The sequence below is a fragment of the Petaurus breviceps genome, unplaced genomic scaffold (assembly GCF_028583685.1).
Source record: "Petaurus breviceps papuanus isolate PSGF00001 unplaced genomic scaffold, PetGlider_PUasm1.0 118, whole genome shotgun sequence".
Taxonomy (NCBI): Eukaryota; Metazoa; Chordata; class Mammalia; order Diprotodontia; family Petauridae; genus Petaurus; species Petaurus breviceps.
The window spans coordinates 9,378,990-9,402,315 of NW_027185616.1; the positions used below are offsets into that span (position 1 = coordinate 9,378,990).

At 43.2% G+C, this 23,326-nt stretch overlaps 2 protein-coding genes across 4 annotated transcripts in view; one reads left to right on the forward strand and one right to left on the reverse strand.

The window, feature by feature from the left end:
• Positions 1 to 200: 200 nt before the first annotated feature.
• Positions 201 to 21,674, forward strand: SNN (stannin). Of its 2 annotated transcripts, none has more exons than XM_069085944.1 (2): positions 201 to 356; positions 18,317 to 21,674. In XM_069085944.1, exon 2 carries the CDS (start codon positions 18,405 to 18,407, stop codon positions 18,666 to 18,668), a length of 264 nt encoding a protein of 87 aa, XP_068942045.1. In that variant the 5' UTR covers positions 201 to 356; positions 18,317 to 18,404; the 3' UTR covers positions 18,669 to 21,674. The 2 variants fall into 2 exon arrangements, with proteins under 2 accessions (XP_068942045.1, XP_068942046.1); XM_069085945.1 differs by lacking the exon at positions 201 to 356 and adding an exon at positions 571 to 589.
• Positions 21,596 to 23,326, reverse strand: part of TXNDC11 (thioredoxin domain containing 11) — a 55,585-nt gene continuing 53,854 nt past the window's right edge. For both annotated transcript variants that reach the window (XM_069085938.1, XM_069085939.1), the window contains one exon: positions 21,596 to 22,345. In XM_069085938.1, the coding sequence (XP_068942039.1) occupies positions 21,715 to 22,345 (631 nt within the window). In that variant the 3' untranslated portion in view covers positions 21,596 to 21,714. The remainder of the gene's footprint in view (positions 22,346 to 23,326) is intronic.

Genomic DNA, 23,326 nt, shown 5'->3' on the forward strand with positions numbered 1-23,326 from the left:
GACCGCCGCTTTCGGGTTCCGTCCCTCCTCCTCCTCCCCAGGAATTCTTTCCTCTATTGTTCCCCCAGCTCTCCCACTCTCAGACCCCCTCTCTCCCCGAGCCCACGTGACCGGCTCACCTCGTATCGCAGGCGCCGCGCTCCCATTGGCAGACGCCCAGGCCCCGCCCCGCCCCTCCCCCCGCTATAAGGCGGCGCTGGGCGGCTGCTCCGCCGCAGAGCCGCGGTCGGGCTGCTTTGTCCCTCCTTCCTCCCCCCCCGCGCGCAGCCCCCGCCCCTCCCGGGATGGTGCACGGCTGGGACTGAGCCACCGGGGCGGAGGTGGCACCGGGGTGGCCGCGTCTCAGCAGCGCCATGGTGAGCGCCTCGCACGAGAGCCTGGGGGTGGCGGGAGGCTCGAGCGGCCGTCCCACGGAGCGCGCGGCGGCGGGGACCAGAGGGGGAGTGGCGGCAGGGCCCGGCGGGGGGGGGGGGGTGGCGGAGGGCGGCGCGGGGCGTCAGGCTTGGGAAGAGTCGCGCGCGCACCGCCGAGGGGCCGGGGAGGCGAACGAGCTCGGGCCGGCGTGGGTGCTGCGACGCGTGATGCCAGGGTGGGAGCGCGCAGGGCGGTGGGGTGGTCTTTGTTTCCGCGGCCCCGGGCCCCTCTGCGGGGAGATCGGGACAAAGGAAGCGGCGGCGGCGGGGCGTCTGCCCAGCGGGCTCCAGGGGGCTGGGGGTGCGCGGGGTGGGGGTGGGGTCGCGTCCTCTGGGCTGAGCCCCACGCCGCCTCGCCCCTCGGGCACGGAGCTGTTGGCCAGCCCCGCTCCTCCTTTTCGGAGACTTCTCCCAAGCTCCTGCGCCCTCCGTTCTCCGGAGCGCCGCGGTTCGGTTCTGCGTTCCCTGCAAGTGCAGAGGCTGCGCTCCCCTGGAAACGCGCCTGCCTTTTTGCTCACGACGTGAGTGGCTCCTCGCGCTTTGAGCTCCACGGCGCTCACCCCTCCTCTCTCCAGGCTGGATGGGACGCTTGAAAATGACCAACACCGCCTAGGGAGGAAGGGAGAGGCAGCCTCGCCGTAGAAACCGGCTGCCCATTCTTTGGCTAGGAGCTGCTGGGTCGGGGCCATTGCGTGGGAGTGTGGCTTTCTCTAAGATGAGCCCCGAGAGTTAGTGGGAGATGTAGGGGTAGGGAGTGGGGCCGATTACGAGTATGATTTGCACCAGGCCCCCAGGAAACTTACTTGAGGGTCAGTTTCCTTCCTTCCCATTTCTTCTTATATACAAAGTATCTCTAGTGTGGGAAGTTTCTGGGGATGGGAGCGGGCTGACTTGAAAGAGAAAGTTTGAAGGTGTTTGCTGTAGCTTAAAATGATCCGCCAGGCTTCCGTGTGTAAGGGATTTTTTTTTTTTTTGAAGGGAGGTGAGGAGTCAAGACTTGTGATTCCACCTCTATAAGGGCCTCTTTTCCTGGTATGGAAACTCCCACCAATGATGCAGGTTGGCCTCTCCGCTTGGAGCCCTGAAAAGGCTGAGTGACTTGTTCCTGATCCCACAGCCAGTGTGTCACTGGAAGAACTCCCGTCTTCCTGACTCCAGCAGCAGCCTTATATCCGTAAAGTGGCTTGTTGCCTCCAAGGATATAAAATACAGAACAGTAAGGCTTTTAGGAGGAAAAATAAATAAGAAGATGATGTTAGATCGCTAACGCCAAATGCTGTAAGGATGCATGACTGGTATAGTCCAGTTTAGCTGCTGTAAGATGATAATTCTTTCCTAGTGTAACTCTCAGTCACTCAGTTACAGATTTAAGTGCTTGCAGAGACAAAGGGTGAAAGGAGGGCGAGTGACGTAGTTGAGGATCTGTGTATAAATTTCTCTATTCAGTTTTATATTACCTACTTTGTGGACTTTCTAGGGGAACACCTGATCCTCTTTCTCTTCCTACTGCTGTCAGTCTGTGTGCATTCAAAGAATCGGGAGGTAAATTGCATCTGATTTTTTTGAATTGTACTAAAATTTAACAATATTTGATTATTCCCTGTAAAATCTGCTCCAGCACCCCCACCACTATCACCCCCCCCACTGTGGATAAATGAGTGAACTACTTAATGCAAACCAGTCCCAAATGGCTTGCTTACAGTGGATGGACATAGTGTTACAGATGAAACTGCCCCTTAAGAACCCTGAGGAAAGAGTAAGGGAGAGAGAAACCTGGGGCCCTGCTGCAAGCCCTGTTGGTGGGGGCTGAGCTAAGTTAAAATGACAGTGAAAGCTCTTGGGATAGAAAGTTCTATTTGCAGAACTTAGCCTCTGTTAGCATTCTGGAAACCTCCTGGGGATTAATCCTAATGAACTGGCACCAAGGGGAGGGAGAAGAAGCTGCCAGAAAGGATAATGAGGAGAAAGGCCCTTTTTGCTGGTGCATCTGGTGTGAATTGCAAACTCACTGGCTTGTGACTGGAGACACCAAGGCCCATCCAGAAGATTGTTACTTGGGGCCCTTGGTAAGAAATAGTCCTGGGCATGTAAATGGAGTAGGTTGTGTGATTTAAAGGTATCCGGCCCTCTCTCTTCTCCCAGTTACTTTTTTTTTCTTTGACCTTCTTGGGCAATTTTTCCTTTGGGCTAAGCCATTCAGTCTTTCTCTTGGAGCCCTCAGATAAAATGCAGATGTTTCACCAGGGATCCATTTCCTAGCAAAATCCGTTCCAACTCTAAAGCTTTGGAAACGATAGGAGAAAGGACAGAGTGCTTATAATAACCCTGAGAAGTTCTGAATATTAGGATTATTTTGCTTTGTTTTGGTTTTGGGGGGAAGGGGCCAAGGACCTAGGGTCACTGTAAAGGGAATGATAAACTGCTTTGCTGCTCAGTCTTGGCCTGGCTTGAGGAAGCCCCCTTTCTTTTCCCTCTTGGTAGCTGTGGCCTGATCTATAGCTCCTCTGGGTTTTTTGAACATACTGCATTAGATATCTTAATAACAGCTCACATAGATAAAGCACTTTACAGTCGTTTTTTTTAATAAAGGCCATTCTTCACAACAGTCCTGTGAAGTATGTAGTATAAGTATATATTTTTCCATTGTTGCTGGTCCTTTCCCAGGAATCTAACCCTGGCTACTGTGATGGATGGGGTGTGATTGCAAAACTCAGATGAGGAAAGGGAGGCAAATGGGGTTAAATGACTTTCCTACAGTCACACAGGTGGTGAGTATCTGAGGCCAGATTTGAACTCAGGAAGATGAGTCTTCCTGATTCCAGACCCCAGCATCCAGGACAGGATAAAAGTAATCACAGAGAGCCCACCTGGCTTGACCCAGAACAGGTCATGCCAAACCTTCTGACCTGGTAGATCAGGAGAATACTGCAGACACGTTTCTTTATGTCGTATTTTCTTGGATATCTTTTGTTTTTATATTACCTTCATTTCTGAGCCATCCTTTTAACAAAGAATAATAAGGGGAGGGGGGAATAATTTCTCAAAACCAATCCACAGCAACTATTAGAAAATATATAAAATATTCCATGCCTATAGCTCCTTGCTCCTTTAAAGAAAGGATTAATCTAGGTTGTCCAATACTTTGCTTAAAAAAAAAAATAAAAGTCCAGGGTGGCTAGGTGGCGAAGTGAACAGAGTACCGGCCCTGGAGTCAGGAGGACCTGAGTTCAAATCCGGCTTCAGACACTTGACACAAAACTAGCCGTGTGACCTTGGGCAACTCACTTAACCCCAACTGCCCTACCTTCCCCTCTGCAAAAAGCAAATAAATAAATAAAAGTCTAATGCTCTTCTTGTGGAAAAATCACTAAAGGTCATCACTCATAGGTTGAATGGCCATGTATTGGGTGGGTTTATTGTAGCAGAGTCTTTTACAGGCATGAGTTGAACTATATAGCTGCTGGGGTCCTTTCTAACCCTGAAATTTGGTGATGCTCCATCTACACCTACCCTAACTGGCCTTTCCTGGCCTTCCATTCCTGTGGGAAGAGGGAGACCCTGCTAGTACAGTGTGTAGCCAATCGCTAAACATTTAAATGTGTGCTATGTGCCTGGAGGGCAGCTTGCTAGTGAAGTGAACTGAGGGCTGGGCCTGGAGTCAGAAAGACCTGAGTTAAAATCCTACCTCAGACACTTACTAGCTGTGTGACCCTGGGCAAGTCACTTAACCGTGTTTGCCTCAGTTTCCTCATCTGTAAAATGAGCCGGAAAAGGAAATGGAAAACCACTCTAGTATCTTTGCCAAGAAAACCCCCAAACAGGGTCGTGAAAAGAGTTGGAGATGCCTGAAGATGTCTGAACAACAGAAATGTGCCTGGCACTGGGGATACAGAAAGAGACAAAAGCCAGTCCTTGCCCCCATGGAGCTTGTAGTCTAATGTTCTAAAAATGGGAAAAGGGGCACTTTATGCCAAACCCTCTATATTGGATAACTTGTCTCTTTTCCTTGTCTGTGGCTCCTTCACCCAGATCTGTGGAGAGTACTGATTCTGGAGTGAGAAGGTGTGCCTTTCAGTCCCACCTCGGACGTTTAACAGTGGCCTCTTGGGCTAGTCACTTAAACTCCCTGGGCCTCAGTTTCCTCATCTGTAAAGTTAGGGGGGTTGGACTAGATGTACTAGACCTACAATCTTTTGGGCTGTCTTCCTCCCCGTCACATCTACTATCTTCTTCCAAAGGATCAGGAAACTTGGGAGAGATTCATGAAAGCAAAAGGGCTTTCCCCTTCCCCCAATCTGTCCTCTGCTGCAATAGTGTCCTGCGTTCATAGTTCCTGAGTTTGGTTGGAAGTGGGACTCCCCCCATCATTAGGAGGGAGAGACCTGATCTCTGAAGAAAGGCAACAGAGAGACAGAGTACCTGATAAATGGTTCTTTAAGGTTGATCTTTTCCTGTGCCAACTCTGTGGTGCTGTTTTACCACTCTCATTAAACCCTGGTTGGCATGCCATCCACTTGGGTAAGTGCCCAGCTACTTTGCTAAACTCTAGGGGATGCAAAGAAAGGGGGGAAAAACCCCAAACCCAGTTCCTGTCCTCAAGGCGCCCATATTCTAATGGGGGGTGGGAAATATAACCACATGCAAATAACTCGGTTGCTAAAAGTTCACATTTTAAAAATGAATGCAATCATGTTTCTTTGCAACTCAAGAAGGCAAATTTCTGGGGAGGAGGGTGGCACAGAATTTCACAGTTTTAAAAAACCAGCACAACAAATCGAGAGAATCTTGCAGGCTATGTAGTTAACACTCGCCACCTTACTTAGAATCTGTGGGGTCCTTTTCTAACTGGTGTCTTTCCTGAGCAGATCTAGGTGTAAAGTTTTGGTTTTCATTTCTCAGGGTCTGATCCCTGGAACCTCTCCACCAAAAGGCCCCAGCTTTCCAGGTCCCTCAGGAACTATTGCAGCCTGAAGTCCAGTCTTACAAGGGTTTTGTAATAACAGACTGAGGGGTGGGTCAGGGTCATAGCTTTAAGAGATGGGAGAGGCCTGGAGCAGTCATGTAGTGCAAACCCTCACTTTATAAATAAGGAAACTGGGGCTTTGAGGTAAGAGTAACTCTCCTGATGTCACGTTGTGGCCAAGCTGAGATTTTCACCAGAGTCCTCCAGCCCCAAAGCTGGTGTGCTTGGCATACGTTTCACTCTGGGGCAATGCCGGCAGGATAGATTACAGGAGGAACTGAGTTCAGCTCTTCCCTTCGACACTAGTTATGTCATCTTGGACAAGTCATTTTATTTCTCTGTACTTAAGTTTCCTCATCTGTAAAATGGAGATAATATCATCTGCCTCGCAGAGCTGTTGTGAAGGTCAAATGAGATAGCATATATGAAGCACTTTGCAGATCTCAGAAGTGCAATAAAAATGCCGCCTATTCTAGGAAGTGACCTGAGAAGCTATCTAATTTAACTTTACAAGTCAGGAAACTGAGAGATGAAGAGACTTAGCCCAAGTCACCCACTAGGATTTAAACCCACACCCTTTGGCTCTGGTGGGAGGAGAGTCACCTTGGCTTTTAGGTGATGGCTAATAGCATTGGAAACCTGGCAAGCCCTTTGAGATGAGTTGGTGGCATCTGAAAGTCTTGGCTGAGCCGCTCTGCCCACCACACTTTCTGGCCTCTTGTGTGACTGCCTCGGCCACTTCCCTTTCCCCTCCCCCCCTCAGCATTCATTCTGAAGGGTCAGGGTTTTTCAGAGTTCTCACAGAAAGCCATGTGCACTCGCTCTCTTGGGAGAAACAGCTGATTGAGCTTTCCAATTAGCTTTGCCTGTGGTTAGTTCCCCTGCCTGCTGTTCAGGCAGCCTCTTCAAGAAGCCATTTGCCAAAAGGCTGCTTAGCTGTTAGTGCTTCACACCCCTCTTCCTCTTTTAAGATGTTTGTAGCAGCAGATTGTCAGGACCCTCCGCAAACAAGGCACAGTTCTGATGGCTGCCTCACCCTCTGTGCAGACAAGCTCACTTGTCCACAGAGGAGATCAGAGATATTTCTTGAAGCTGCCCCCAGCCTTCTGGTAGCAGGGAACAAAAAGCCAGCTGGGACCTGCATTGGTGTGCCAATGTCTCCCCAGCCTTAGAAGCAAAAGGTTAGTTTTGTACAAAGCTGAGCTCTCCTTATCTCTACCCTCTGTTGCTTGAGTTCTTTCAGATGCATGTCACGATAGTAAAGATAAAGTCTTTAAAGCAGGAGTTCTTAACCTGGGATCCGTGAACCTTAAAAATAGATATTTTGATAGCTATACTTAATTACAATTGCTTTCTTTTGTAATCTGTACAGTTATCCTTTCCACATTGAGGGGGCTCTGTGACACCCTCAAGATCTGGAAAATCCATGTGAAGTTTTGTGGCCCTTCCAATCATACCAGAGAAGAAGTCTGAATTTTTCTTTTTCTTTTATGTTTACAGTACCTTATTATAAAATTTGAGTCGATATCATACAATACTGTATATATATATTTATATATAATTCATTTCTGAGTTTCTAAACTTTTTCTGTGTCATTTGCTGCCCTTCTGATGTTGTCCGTGGCTTACACAAAACTTCCCAAAAATTCCCATTATATTTCTTCTGCCAACCCATGATACATCAAAACCAAAATGGGGAAAGTTTCTATGTGGAAGGGGTAACTGTATTTTATTTTAGGAATTTTAAAAAGTTCTGAAAAGGGGTCCTAGGTTTCACTAGAATACCAAAAGGGGTCCATGATATGAAAAAAGTTAAGCATTGCTGCTTTGTACGGACCTGTTTGGGGTTGTCAGATCAGGATAAATCTTTCAAAAATCTCCCCTTCCAGCTCCCCACAGGATGGTGGAACACTCCCTTCCTGTCCCTCCAAATTGGAGGCCACATCTCCAGTCCGTTTTGAACCCTGCTTGAGCCTATATCCCTGATGGCTTCAGGGAAGCAAATCCAAGCTGTTCTGCCTGACTGAATGCCTCCTTTCCCCTCCTCCTCATAGCCCCTTCCTTTTCCTCCCCCGTGCCCCAGCTCCTTGGATGGTGCCTGCATCTTTCAGCTACTTGCTAGTGACATGGAAGACACTGGTTTAATTGGAGGCAAATTTTGGCCAGGTTTTTCCCTGTCCTTGCCGATCTTATTTCCATTGTTTGATTTCCCATTTCCTGCCAGTTCTGGGACGGATGCTTGATTTCCCTCCCGCCTTTGCCTCCCAAATAGAAACAGGCTGGTGTTTAACTTGCTTCTCTTTCCAGGGGGGTGGGTAGTATACCCTGCCATGCTATTAAAGGCAAAGCCTGGCATTACTTTTGTGAGCCCAGCAAAGAGAAGAAAGATTGGGACCTGAAATGTGAAGAGATTGTTGCTTCAGGGCCAAGGGAAAAAAAAAAAAAGAGATGAGCAAATGGGTATAAAGTATTGGGGGAAGGACTTAGGTTAGACACTAGGAAAAAATGTTCTATACAGATTAGTAAAAAAAAAAAAAACCAAACAACTATTCCACGTAGTTTGATGGCATCTCTGCAGAGAGGTGTTTTCTTGGTGACCCTTTCTTATGCCAGGATTTCAAAGCACCCAGTGTTTAGCTACAAGCCATTCTTCTAGGTCTGGAGCAGTATATGTGAAGCTTAGGGCCAGCAGCTCTAGGGAACAGGACAGGTGACCTAAGCAAAGCAGTGAAGTGGGTCCTAAGCCCTGAGTGCCGTTCAGCCAGAGATTGGCTTGAACATCTCAGTTTGTAGAACCAGCTGCCATCTGGCCTGTAAAAGCAGAGAATCTGAAAGGGATTCCCAAGGAGAATTTCGTGTCACAAGTGAGCAAAGACAGATCTGCTGAAAGTCGTTCTCTATTTTCCTTATTGTCCAAGTGGAAATCTGGCCTCATCACTGACCAACAAGCATTTTTTAAATACGTATTTTTTTACTTTGTTAAATATTTCCCAATTATATATGTAAGGAAAAATTTAACTTTCGTTTAAAATTTTTTTTTAATTTTTGAATTCAACATTGTCTTCTTCCTTCCTGCCCTTCCCCCTCCTTGAGAAGGCAAGCAATTTGATATCAGTTATACTACAGGTGAAGTCATGCAAAATATATTTCCATGTTAGCCACATTGCAAAAGAAAACAGACAAAAGCAATAAAATAAAGAAGGTTTAGGAAATATGCTTTAAAATTTGGAATTTTGCCCACAGGGTTATGAAAATGTGCATGCCCTTTGACCCAGCAATACCACTTCTAGGGCTGTATCCCAAAGAGATTATAAAAATGGGAAAAGGACCCACATGTGCGAAAATATTTATAGCAGCGTTTTTGTGGTGGCCAACAACTGGAAACCGAGGGGATGCTTATTAATAGGGGAATGGCTTAACAAGTTGTGGTATATGAATGTAATGGAATACTATTATGCTATAAGAAATGATGAACAGGCAGACTTCAGAAAATCATGGAAAGACTTATATGAACTGATGCTGAGTGAAGTGAGGAGAACATTGTTCACAGAAACAGCCACAGTGTGTGATGACAGATTTTGATAGACTTAGCTCTTCTCAGCAACCCAAGTACAAAAACAGTTCCAAAGCATTCATGATGGTAAATGCCATCCATATCCAGAGAAAGAACTATGGAGTCGGAATGCAGAGCAAAGCAGACTATTTTCTTTTTTTGTTTTGTCTTTTCTTTCTCATGGTCTCACCCATTCGTCATAATTCTTCTATGCAACGTGACTAATGTGAGTGTTTAATAGAAAAAAAAATATGCATCAGTCTAGGTTCAGAGTTCATCAGTTCTCTCTTTGGAGGTGGATAGTATTTTTCATGGATCTTTCATCTTGGATCAGATTAGCTAAGTTGATTGTAGTTAAAGTATTGCTGTTACTGTGTGCAGTGTTCTCTTGGTTCTGCTCGCTTCTCTTTGCATGAATTCATATAAACCTTCCCAGGTTTCTCTGAAACCATCCTGCTTGTCATTTCTTATAGCACAATAATATTACTTCACAATCATATGCCACAACTCGTTCAGCCATTCCCCAATTGATAGGCATCCCCATTGATTTCCAATTCTTTGTCACAACAAAAAGAGCTGCTATAAATGTTTTTCTATATATAGGTTCTTTTCCTTTTTTTTTTTTTTTATCTCTTTGGGATATAGACCTAGTGGTGGTATTGCTGGGTCAAAGGATATGTACAGTTTTATAGCCCTTTGGGCATAGTTCCAAAGTGTTCTTCAGAATGGTTGGACTAGTTCACAACTCCACCAGCAGTGCATTAGTGTCCCAATTTTTCCTCATCCCCTCCAACATTTGTCATTTTATTTTTCTGTCATGTTAGCCAATCTAATAGGTGGGGGGTGGCATCTTAAAATTGTTTTAATTCTCTCTTTTTTTTTAAAGCAATTGGGGTTAAGTAACTTGCCCAAGGTTACACGGCCAGTTTTTTTTCTGTGTGGGTGTTAAGTATCTGAGGCCAGAACCGATCCCGGGTCCTCCCGACTCCGGGGCTGGTGCTCTTGCTCACTGTGCCACCTGGCCGCCCCTTAATTCTCATTTTGAGCATTTTTTTATGTGACTATTGATAGCTTTGATTTCTTTTTCTGAAAACTTCCTTCAACAAGCATTTATTAAGGGATTCCAAGAAAGGGGGGAAAAAAAACAATCCCTGCCCTCTCCAAGGTTACAAGTGATTTTTAAATTGCCAAATCTTTTGACTATTTCCTCAGTTCTTATCCTTTATCTCTTTCTTCCTTGTACATGCCTCTAACATTTGACACTGACTATTCTTTACTGATTTTCATGACACTGTTTTCTGTGTTCTCCTACCTCTCTGACTGCTCCTGTCTCCTTTGTTAGGTCAGCCTCTCCATGCCACCCTGTAATCCCTAAGGCCCTATTCTAGGCCCTCTCATGTTTTATTTATCCCCTCTTACTGACTTCATCAGTTCCCATGGGTTCAGTTATCTCCATGTAGACAATAGCTGGATTCAAATGCCCAGCCTTTGCTCTAGTCATCTATCACTAAATGCCTATTGGACATTTCCAGCTGGCTGTTATCCAGGCATCTAGAACAGAACTCATTATCTTTCCCTGGAAACCTGCCCCTCTCCAACCTTTCCTTTTTTGACCCTTTGGATTCTCTGTCTTCCTTCAGTTTCTGTGACATGGTCTTCCCTCTCAGTCTTCCTCCCCATCTGTTCCTCAGTTTCTTTTGCTGTATCATCCTAGTCCCCTGAAACTTTGGTCTTGATCATTTTCCCTGAATACAACACTCCATCTCCCTGCTCCAGCCCTTTTAACTGGCTGTCTATTCTGTATGCTGATCTCCCGGTCCTGGCTTCCTCCAGGTCTCAGCTAAAGCCCCATATTCTCCAAGAAACCTTTCTCAGTCCTCCTTAATCTGAGTGCCTTCCCTTCAAGGTCATTTCCAAGATATTGTCTCTTCCCTGTTTGTACGTAGTTTGCATGCTGTCTCCCTCCTTAGTCTGTGAGCTCTTGGAGAGCTAGGGTGGCTTTTTGCCAGCTTTGTATCACTAGCGTTTAGCACAGTGCCTGGCACATAGTAGGTACGGTAACAAACATCTGTTAACTTGAACTGATTGGACTCTTTAGTGATTCCATCAGCTCCCATGAGTTTGTTGATCTGACTTTCAGATCTATCTGATTTTCATCCTTGTCTTTCACTGTAATTCTGCAGTCCCAGCTGACTGCTTGGTGTCCTTCTCAAATTCTGCATGCTCTCTTGCTGCTCTTTCCTCCAGATCTCCAGCCTTTCATTCTTTTGTTGAAGGCACCCCATCATTCCAGACACCCAAGTTCCCTGAATTGTTCCCAGCTCCCCCCCCACATGCAGTTGGATTTAAAGTCTCGTTACTTGTGCAGTCTCCTGCCTGCCATCTTTTCTCAGCTCACACAGCTGTGCCCTTCCATACTGCAGAAGCACACTTTTAGTCCTTCTCTAACCCATCCTCCAGACTGCTACAAAAATATTTCTAAAGCAGAGGGTGAACATGTCAGCTCCACACTCCGTTCAAGAATCTTCCCTGCTGCATCTAGAATAAAATACAAATTCCTTAGCCTGGCATTTAAAGTCTTTCAGAACCTGACTCCAGCCTACCTTTCCAAATGTAGTTGCACGTGACCCCTCTTGAGGCAAACTCCATTACAACCAAACCTGCCTCTTTGCTGTTCCCCAGCATAGTGTTACTGTCTCCTAGCTCTGAAACTTTTTTCAGACTTTCCTCTGTACCTAGGGTGTACTCCCTCATCACCTCTTAGAATTCTTAATCTCTCATACTATGAATGTTAATTAAGCACCTACTATTTACCAGGTACTCTGCTAAGCACTGGGCATACAAATAAGAAATAAAGAACAGCTCTGACCCTCAAAGAACTTACAATCTAACGGGGGAAGACAAAAGGTAGTTGAAGGAGGAGGAGAGTGCCAGGGGGTGCCCAGAAAGAGTAGTTGGTTGCAAATGAAGGCTTTGATTTTGAGCCTTCTCTATAAAGAGAGGCTATCAAAGGAATTTTTTACTCTGCCCTTAAAGCCCTCCAGTCCCTCCAGAGAGGCAGAAACAACTGAAGATACAGATGAGATGTGAATATCAAAGCCAAAGCAATCTCCACGATGGTGGCAATGAGCTTATCCTGGGTGGGGCATGAGGAAGATGTTGCTGGAGATGAAACCAAGTTGAGCAGCTGGTGTCAAAGGAAGAATTTTCCTATGTGACATCTTTAGGGGGAGCCTTTTCCCACTCCTAATGTCTCTCCCTCTTTCGATTATCTTTTCTTACCTGTTTTGTATTCCTTCCTTCCTTCTGTCCGTCCTTCCTTCCTTCCTTCCTTCCCTCCCTCCCTCCCTCCCTCCCTCCCTCCCTGCCTGCTCTAGGATGGCCAGGACTTTTCCCCCAGGCTATATAGAACCACTGCCTAGCTCTGTATCTTCTGCTCTGTTGGTACTTTAATGCTAATTAAATTGCCTTGACTCTGAAATCACTGGTCTTTCACATATTGATGAAGAAGACTATAACTTCCCTCCCTTATCCCTTCTCTGGTTTCATAACTCCACTGGGAAGTCCTGCTTCATGTCTAAGTTAAAGCTGTCCATTTTTTCCTTAAACTTCATGGATTACAAATCAGGCATCCTATCTTTTGTGTTATAGTTGATGCCCTTAATGCTTTTGACTTAAGTGAGCTCCAAATTGGCTTTTTGTGGTAAGCTAGAGACTGTTACCGGCTACCCAGAAGGGGTTTATGCAGCTCAGCATTTCCAAAACTAATTTGGCCTCAGAATCCTTGGGCTTGAAATATACAGACAGAACCTTGGAGAGGGGAAGGATTCCTTGCAATAAAAAGGGGTCAAGGACATTTTAGGGCAAAACAGAAGAAAGTAAGCTTTTATAATGCAAAATTACTGCATGTGATAATATTACTACCACCTCTTTCGGCCTCCAAAACTAGGTCTCTCTGCACTGTTATGAAAATCACTAGCATCAACACTTTTTCCCTACATAATTCCTTCTGTTGCTTTTAAGCCGAAATAATGCGTTTAGGAAAGACCGCATTCAAGGTTGGCACCTTGAAAGTAGAGACAATATCTTCTAAAACATTTTTTTCATTGTATCCATAGTGCCTTGAATTTGGGGAATGCTTTAAAAATAGTGATTAGATTATGTATGAGGATGGGGAAATGGAAAGGCTTCCTCCAATTTTCAGGTGAGAAAGGGAAGCACACCACTAACCACCAACCCCCCTTCAGATAAATACCAAGCTTTTCCATTGGTGAACTGTGCCCCTCTCTAGTCCATCTTTCATGTAGCTCATAAAGTAACCTCCTGGGGTGTGGGGCATATGGGGTGCTTAGGGAGCATGAGCACCTCTGATATGAGGGCTTGCTGAGGCCTTTTCAGGGCTGCCCATCTACCTTTGGTGTCTGCCTGGCACTCAACTCTCACCTGTGGTTCCAAGAAACCATAGCATGCCCAGCAGCCACACCCCAGTAAAACTCTTTTGGCAGACAGGCTAAAACAAGTTGAGAATAACCAGCAGGCTTCAAACCCCTCAGTGAGTTAGGGGTGGTGTCTTCCCCAAGAATGTGAAGACTTCTCCTGGTGGCATGGACACGTGAAAACAGTTTGTTCCAATGGCCATGAAGGCATCAGAAGCTGGTGCTATGGGCACTTAGAGCTTGGTCAAACATCAAAGATGCCAAGATTGCCCGCTGTGTCCTGGGCTATCACCAGTTTCCAAGACGTTTGTCTTGCCGGTGGACTTGGATGACTCTGGAAGAAAGAGTGAGACTTGATGACTTTGTGCAGTTCTGCCTCACTTAGATTCAGTTCATTCACCCAGGAGTCAAGACATCACCCTGTGATCTCTCTGAAAAATAAAAGACAAACAGCAAACAAAAGTAACCTTCCTGAGATTATGTCTGAGCATGCAGATTTCCTCCTTTGTTCCCATGTCGCCTCTAGAGTCAAATATAACAGTCCTCAGCCTGGTGTAGAAGGCCGTCTCCAGACAGTCTCAATGTGTTCCCTTTCCTGCTCACTACATACTTAGTCAAACTGCACTATTTGATTTAACATTTCAGCCTCCTCCTCTACAAGCCCATCTCCCATTCCTGGAATACATACGTATACTATACTCTTCTCATCTCTGTCGTTTGGGCTCCTTTTTTCTTCCTCCAAAGCTCAGTTTAAATACCACTTTCCCCCTTGTCCTTACCCCAACAATTCTCCTTCAGGTTTTCCTAGATTACTTTGCTCTGATATTAAAGAATGTCGTACTATGTGTCTTATTTATACCTGTTTTCATATTGTTTTTCCCTAGTAAAATGTTAACTCCCTGAGGGCAGGAATTATTCCAGAGCTCTAGGCACTTAGTAAAGAAATAACAGCTTCTGTTTGTCTGATGCTTTCATATTTATTATCTCATTTGATGCTTGCAGCAACCATGTGTGGCAGGTCAGAAATCAAGGCTTTGAGCTTGAGTTTAGATAACGTATCTCATCCTTGATATCAGCCTCAGTTTCCCCATATGTAAAATGGGACTAATTAATACACAGATTACCTTCACAGGGTCCTTGGGAGGAAGCCCACTGTCAATGTGAAAACATTATAGAAATGTGAGTGCCATTGTCCTGTTTCCCCTTTTGCTTTTTTTTTGTTGTCTAAGTGAACAGTTGAGACAGAGACATAACAAATACTTGTATGAATAAATTTTAAAAAACAACCCAAAAATCATTTTCACATCCACCATCCCCATTTGATTCTCATAACCACCCTGAGACAGGAAAAAAAAGATCATTGCAAAAGTAATGTCCAAGCTACTTGCACATTTAGGGATCTTTTTTAAGCACTTAGAACCATTTGAGCATTAAAGACCCAAAGCTTGTGGCCCAGAAATCCCCAGCACTTCCACTACTCTTTTCCACCGTTGTCTCAGAGATGAAGAGCTATTAATTCTGTTTTTATAGTTGCTTCCCTAGTACAGGAAAACCAGGAATATAGGATTCATTTTTAAAATTAAGTTTTCTTTAAATATGATGTTGATTACAAAACAGTTATTCCCTCAGACTGGTCCAGCAGAAACTCTACTTAGAAATAACCTTGCTCGGCCAACACGAGACGTAATCATTGTGCCCCAATTAATGAATGCTCAAGTTGTTGTTAAGCACTAAAAAAAGATCCCTGAATCTACAACTGTTTTAGACACACCTTTTGCAATTAGACAGTCTTTTCTTCTATCTCAGGGTGGTTGTGAGGATCAAATGGGGATGGTGAATGTGAAAATGATTTGGGGGCTTTTAAAATTTTATTTATGCAAGTGTTTACGTCTCTGTCCTACTGTTCACTCAATTAAACAACAAAAAAAGTAATTTTTTTTTAAAGTAAAAGTAAACCCTGATAAGTAAGCATAAACCATCAGAACAAATTCTCCAGTTGGCCACATTCAAAAATATATACTTGCAGGGGCAGCTAGGTGGCGCAGTGAGTAAAGCACCGGCCTGGAGTTGGGAGTACCCGAGTTGGGTTCCAGCCTCAGACACTTAACACCCACACAAAAATACTAGCCGTGTGACCTTGGGCAAGTTACTTAACCCCAATTGCCCTCCATAAGGCAAATATATATATTTGCCTTATATATATATACTTGTTCTGGGTTCTAAGTCAATCACCTCTGACGGGTGAGGTAACATCAATTCAGTCCTCTACTTGTATTTAATAATTGCATTAATCACAGTTCTAGTTTTTCAAAGTTGTTTTTCTTTGTAATGTCACTGTATAAATTGTTCTACTCTGTACCAGTTCATACAAATCTTTACAGTTTCCTCTGAAACTGTCCATTTCATTATTTCTTATGGTATAATAGTATTGTATTATACATCCAGTTTGGGGCTACTATGCAGAAAACTGCTATAAATATTTTTGTACATCTGGGTCCTTTTTCTTTGATCTCTTTGGGATGTATGAAAATTATTTGATTAAAATATGGAATATCTTACTGCAGCAGTTCCTTGGAGTTAAGCCTTAAATATCAATCTGGGGGGGGGCGGCGGGGAGTAAGGCAGGGCAGTTGGGAATAAGTGACTTGCCCAAGGTCACAAAGCTAGTGTGTGTTAAGTGTCTAAGGTGGGATTTGACCTCAGGTCCTCCTGACTCCAAGGCCAGCACTCTGTTCACTGCACCACCTAGCCACCCCTAAATATCAACTTCTGCTGGTTATTTCAAGAAACATATTCATCTTTCTAACTTTTTACTGACTGACTTGTCCAGGTCAGTAACCTTGGGTACCCTCAACTCTACCCCATCCAGTCACTTGCTGCATCCTGTTGATTGTGCCTTCAGGTCATCGGTTACACATCCCCTTCTTGCTGCGCACACAGCCACCACCCTAGGTCAGACTCCCCCAGTTTCTTGGCTAAGCTATTATGCTAACCTCCCAACTCATCTTCTACTCAAGTCACTTTCTTTTCGATTTATCTTCCACACAACTGCCAAAATGATATTTCTAAAGCACAAGTCTATGTCACTCTCTTGACCAAAACCCCACTGGCTCTCTTGCCTAAACAGATAAAATAGAACTTGCTGTTTGGCATTGAGGTCCCTTCACCATCTGTTGCTAGCCTACTTTTTTAGCCTTCTATATTATATTGCCTCTCTTAAAGACTAGCCAAACAGGCTACCTTGCTTTGCTTCCACACACAGTATTCTATAGATCCCTTGAATGCATTCCCTCCTGCTGGGACACCCAGCTTCCTCCAAAGTTCAGCTGAGGGGTCATCTCCTATGAGAGGCTTTCTCATATTTCCAGCATCCCCTTCTGGAAATTCAGTTGTATTTACTTTGTCTGCACTTGGTACCTAATTGTGTGTACGTGTTATTATTTCAGCTGGTAGAATGTAAGCTCTCAGAAGGTAGGGGCTTTCATTTTCTGTTATATTTGTTCCTTTGGTATTCCTAGTGCTTAGCAAAGTACTTGGCACATAGGTTCTTGATGACAGTTGACTGATTGTGCTGTTCTTGGTTGTGATTTCTCAAAGGTCTAGAACAGACACAAATTCAAGCTTCTGGGTGATTTTCCTTCCTGGTTAAGGGGAAATTCCATCTTGAACAGTGATTGGAAACTGGCTGCACTCTGCTTACTTCCATTCCTACAATGGAGGGGATACACGAGGGGTACCAAACCTGTGTTTTCTGTTCCTCATTCTCAAGAGATAAAACTCCCTCTATGTACTCAGAGGTTAATTGACTTGCCCAGGGTCACACTGTCAATATGTGTCAGAAGGATTTGAACTTAGTTCCTCCTGTCTAAGGCCAGTTCTGTCCACTACCCCATACTGCCTAGCCAACCTAATATCAAAAATTCTGGCAAACCTGTTTTCCATACTCTAATATGAATCTTCTGTTCTAGTATTTTCTTCTTGCTGTTAGTTACTTCCTGTGCTTGAATATAACATACTGAATATCATACTCTCTCCCTCTTCTCTTTGCTTAGCTATAGGTACTATCCACCTATCTTTGAAAGTCAGACTTCTTAGCCCCCCTCCTTTGGAAGCCTTCCCTTATCCTACCATTTTATATTACTCTCATATTACTATATATGTGATAATGGGTCAGATCAGTTGTATACAGTTGTGTTCTATAAATGTTTGATTTTGCAAACCTACTGTTTCCAGTCAGACTATAAAGTGCTTTATTGGCAGCTGCTATCTGTATGTATTTTTTTTACTTTTGTATGATGTACCAGATACTCAAATACTTCTCGACTGATCTGCAAAAGCAAAATTTTACATCTAGCTTTATTTTAGGACCAAAGGCAGAAGTTTGATCTTCTCCCTTATGACATTAAATGCCACTGAATCAAAGTTTTATTTATGCCTGATGTAATGTAAGATCATCACTGTCTCCATTTATTGAAGCTATATGGCTGCATTAAATCACAGAAAACTTGTACAACTATCAGATCTTTGCATTTTTCTGGTTTTTAATGGTCTGTTATTTAGCTAAAGGTGGTCAAGTTACCAAGTAGATTTAACAGTCTTGTTTCTGGTGGTGAACAACTGGCTTTTTATTCCCCTTAAACTAAAACAGAAGAGGAGTGAGGGAAGAAAATGGCATTTGGTTAGAGGGGGAAATCCAATCATTTAAAGACTAGGATCTCTTTTCCAAAGAGGAAAAAAATAGCCAACTCATCTGATACCCATAAGGAGGGTAACCTACTGTGGATGGATAGCCAAGAATGGGAAATGGTTGTTACTTTATATAGCTGGACTTGAATCATGAATCCTGGAGTAATGAAGTAGCAGTTATTGTTATACAGAGTTTTCACTACCATTTGGAAATTAATGGCATGCAAATGTAGCTCCATTTACTCATACCTTGCTTTCTGTTTCAGGACATGCATATGCAGATAGGACCACGTTAAGCCCACACCAGTGGTAGGACGACCGTTTTACCTTGTGAGCTGTCCCAAAGAACTGACCATGTCTATTATGGACCACAGCCCCACCACCGGCGTGGTCACCGTCATCGTCATTCTCATTGCCATTGCAGCCCTGGGGGCCTTGATCCTTGGCTGTTGGTGTTATTTGCGCCTACAGCGAATCAGTCAGTCAGAAGATGAGGAGAGCATTGTGGGTGATGGAGAAACTAAAGAACCCTTCCTTTTGGTCCAGTATTCGGCTAAAGGCCCTTGTGTGGAGAGAAAAGCGAAGCTGACTCCTAATGGCACAGAAGTCCATGGCTAAGCTGACCCTTGGCACAGGTGCTCATGGGTACTAATCCTTGTATACAACCAGCAGGAAAAGTGGAGAAGAACAATTTGGATATGCTGCTCTCTAAGAAGAACTGAGTGTAAATTTCACATTATGGTCTTGCTGGGTTTTGTTATTGCATGCACTGAGACCTGTGTCCTGAACCTGAACTCCTTGGCCCTGGGAGTTGGCTAAGCTTTTTTTGGTGGTACTGTCCATTGCAGGCAATGGACAGACCAGGCCCTACTGGTATAAAAGGAATCAAAGCATTTTTGTTACTTGAATGTTTAGCTGAGCCTGTTTTTGATGGAGCTACTACTGTACTGTGAACTAGCTAACAAAACTGTGAACTGTAAATAGGCACCAGAAGCACTTGGTTTGGGTTTTTTTTTTCTTTTTAAAAAAAAATAATATAGCACATGGAGCTGCTGGTCTGAAGTTATTGTAATGGTAAACTCAGTACTAAAGACTGAGACCCAGGACCATGGCAAAGGTTCTGATCGTGGAGGGCCCAAGTCGCCATCAGCTGGCTGGTTAGGAATCACAAATGTAAATATGGAAAGAGAGCTGTTGTTTTTAAGTCCTGTGGGTAACTTTATAGAAAACAAGAGATAACGCTTTATTAGAATTCGGCTTCTACTGCAGGAAGCAATAGGCCCCCCCAAAATGCCTCCCTTCTTTCTTAGGTAGATTAGGTTGTTAACTATGAACATTGTTAACATTTATTGTACAACTATTGCAAGGAAGCTGCTGTGTTACCTGGGAGCCAGTGAAGGACGTGTAATCTACACAGGGATAGGCCAGAAGGTTGCCAGGCTAACTTATAGCAGCAGAGCAGTTTTTCCTATGTGTTTCTAAAAGCATGTTAAAAGTATAAAAATGTCTTTTCCCTACAACTGGCATTACTTAGTGCTAGCTTGCTGTAATTGCTGTGATGTACATGTGAAGATATGAAATCTACTTTTAGTCTAAACAAACTCACTTGTCCCAGTATAGACAGCAACAAACTATTTCCTGCTATTTAATGTTTTCTGAACTGGAAGGGAATGGCAAAAGGGGCTTAAGTCTTTTTTTTTTCTTTTCAGAAACAATTTCTAGTTACTATCCCACTAATAGGTATTGAATTTTACCATCCTCAGCAAATCAGTATGAGCATGACTGGAATTCTCTAATCAGGCTTCAAAAATATTCAGCAAGCATGTGGTAAGCTATAGGCAAGCATCCTAATGTTCATTCAGAAACCACTTGTGTGTGTGTGCAATTTAATGCTTATCAAGTACTATAGGGATAACTAATGAAGTTTAGGAGTTAAAGATTTCTATTTTCAAAATAATGACTTTAATCACAGTCTCTAACCAGCTTCCCACCTCAACAAACAAAAAAAAAACCTCATAAAGTTTTAACCCATTGTCTTGAGTCACTTTATGTACACTGGTATGAATTTTGCAATAGAGTAGTATAGACTTAACAAGGCACAGTGAGAATTTTAATGTTACTGTTAATTTAAGCATCAGTGATTAAAAGAAAATCAGTGCCTAACTTTATTTTGTAAGAATCATTAAAAAATTAGTCATTATGAATTGAGCAAATAAAAATGTGAATGTGACCTGAGCACAGAACTGTGGTGGGGAAGACTGAGTATGTACTAAGCAAATAATATTGTTCAAAAAAATCAAACTAAAATGGGTTTCCACCATTCCTTCTTGTTATTAAAATTTTGTTTTGATGGGAGGGATCTACATTTTACAGCAAGGCTTCTTTACCTTTTTTTGTCATGGACCCCTATGGCAGTCTCTTGAACCTATGATACCCTTCATCAAAATATTTTAAAATGCATAATATAAAATACATAAGACTACAAAGGAAACTAATTGTATACAAATAGTTAACAAAATAAATTTTTTTTTAAAGTTCATGGTCCCCAGGTTAAGAAGCCCTGTTTTGCAGTAAAGGCTTTATTGGGACACCAGTCAAATTGTGGTTAATAAAGTCACACTTCATGGAAGTCCCAAGTTGGGGATGCTGAAGAATACTCTAGGTTTAAGAGAGACAATTGTAAGTGCAAATATAATGGGTGCTTATGGCTCATGAATTATAAGGGAGAGCCAACGTGCAAGTCCAAGGCTGAAAGGGAAGGAGTGCGCTGAAGATGAGCAGATCCTAGAATGGACATAATCACATCAAACACTTTTGAAGCTTTCTACCTCTCTTCAACATTCTGCTCTGTAGGGAAAGCAGTCCCTAGATTCAAGTAGCTAGCAAAGTGATCCACAAGTAACTTCACATTTGTGTACTATGGGGTATACTGAGGTCATCTAACATATTCTTTTAACTGCCCTGTTTTTTTAAGCCATGTCTTGCTTTTTATAGGGCTAATAATTTTTTTAACTGTTCATTTCTCTAAATTTTAGGGAAATATTTTTTCCTCCACTTGGTCACCAGAGAGAACTTTTAACTTTGGTTTGTGTTTTTATTTTTAAAATCAGACTTCTTAAAGACAGTGTTTAGTGGATAGTAGCATTACCACTTACTAGACTGAAGCTCTGCTTAGGATGGAAATCCCGATAAAACTGGCCAGTAAAATGCGAGGCAAAAAAGCAGCTTTTAGCATGCTCACCAATCAATAAATATTTCGCTAGCAAGCCCTCTGATCACTTGCGCAGCCTGAAGATTTACTAACCTCTCAAAACAACTCTAAATGGTTTATTACCTTCAAACTTGCTGAAGAGGTGACAAGGAATGATTAGAAAACCATAGTAGGGGAAATGCAAGAATTGTTTGTTATTGTCACTTAAATATGAACTCATTTTTTTCCAGATTCTTATCCTCAAGGACCTGTACTACTGTTTTGGTCTCAAACCTACCAAGTTTGTGCAATAAATTATATAGGGAATGTTTCCCCAAGTTGAATGATCATCCACTTTGATTTTCTAGACCACTGAGAAAAATTTTTATTTACAATGAATTTCAATAAAATTTGCATAAATTATCTTCCTGGTATTCAACTGTCCCTTCTGATTTCTTCATATTATCTTAAAAATCAATCTGTCCTATTTTCATTATTCTGTTCAGAAGCCATAGGAGAGCTCCTATTAGTGGCAAGTTTTGTGTTGTCTCGTGACTGGAGTTCAGTTTCATGAGAAAGTGTCTCTTTTAGGGTATTAGATTTTTCGGATTCTTCTTTATTTTCTAATTTTCCTTCCATTGTTGCTACCAGTATTTTCAGTAATGCATTTTCAGTTAAAAGGTTTTCTGACGCATCTGCTAATTCTTGAAGCTTCAGGGCCATCTCCTCCAGCTCTCTGGTTTTCTGCGCATAGAGGGCTTCAAGCTGCTCACTGTGAAGCTGAAGAACACTATGCTGCTTTTCCAGTGTTTGCTTTTGCTTTTGTAGTCTGTGTTTATCTCTCCTGGCATCGGAAAGCTGGGATTCCACTTGGGCTTGAGCTTGGTGAAGAGCAGTGATTTCTGCGCGTAATTTATGAATCTCTTCCTCTAAGTGGGATATATGTCCTCTCTGTAATACTGCATCATTCTGAAGACGTTCTTTGGTTTGGGGGTCAGCTGAGCTCCCAACAGGAGAAACGGGGTCTGAATAATGTAAAATAAATTTCAGCAGATTGGGAAGGGTGATGGGAGAGTCCTCGGGAAACTTCACACTCAGGTCCTTCCTAGAAAAGAAGGAAGTATTGGGGTGAGAGCTGACAGACATAGAACCTGAAGTCAGCCTACTATTAAAGTTTATTTACTTGTCCTAAGGAACTTTTTTCTTGTTTACTTTTGATAACAGAGGGCAAAAATCCTTAAGGCCCAGAACCTCCACAGCATGAGTGCTGTGCTATTGATTATGTAAGGAAAAAAAATTATGACATAAGCTTATCCAAGATGTGTGTACAGGTTACAAAAGCAAAACATACAAGTTATTAATGATAATACACCTTAATGTTGCAGATGCTGCTAGACAGTGGTGAGTCAATGTAATGGAACAATTTTAATTTCTCTGAAACGTCCCTGTCTACCCTATAATATCTCTCTGCATACCACATGTTTATAATCTTGCTCCTATGAATAATGGAGTTAGTGCAATTGGGCTTCGGCTCAAAAAGTCTGACTGTTGTACTGAACTGGGGGGATGCCAATGGGTATGGTTAACCAGATCTCTTTAGGACAATCTGTGGACACTTCCTAAGTACTGCAGGATTTTATGAGGCCTCACAGTATTATGCTGTAATTCATCTGCTGGTTTTCTAGGTAAAGAAGCACCAAATATATCAAAATGAGAATCTGAAAAGCAACCAACTCCCCCTTGTAGGAACAACAGGAACTTCAGCGCAAGTCCACAGAAAGTCCACATACAGCAGCTGGTTCTTGCTTGAGCTCTCTCTCTCTCCTAGCCCCAAGAGACACAAGGTAATACCTTAGAATCTCCTGGCACCAACCACCCTTGCTACATAAAAAATGAAGAGCTCTGTTCATTACTGTTTAAAAGTCATTACCATCCACTGGTAGCATCCCCAATTCTCATTTGCCCAGAGGGATGGGTAGAATACTTTAGAAATCTGAAGTAAGCAGCAGGTACACAAGTAAGTGTTACTCAAGGTATCTGGAGCCCCCAGCTCATGTGCTAAGTGAACTGCCGTCCGGTCTTAGTG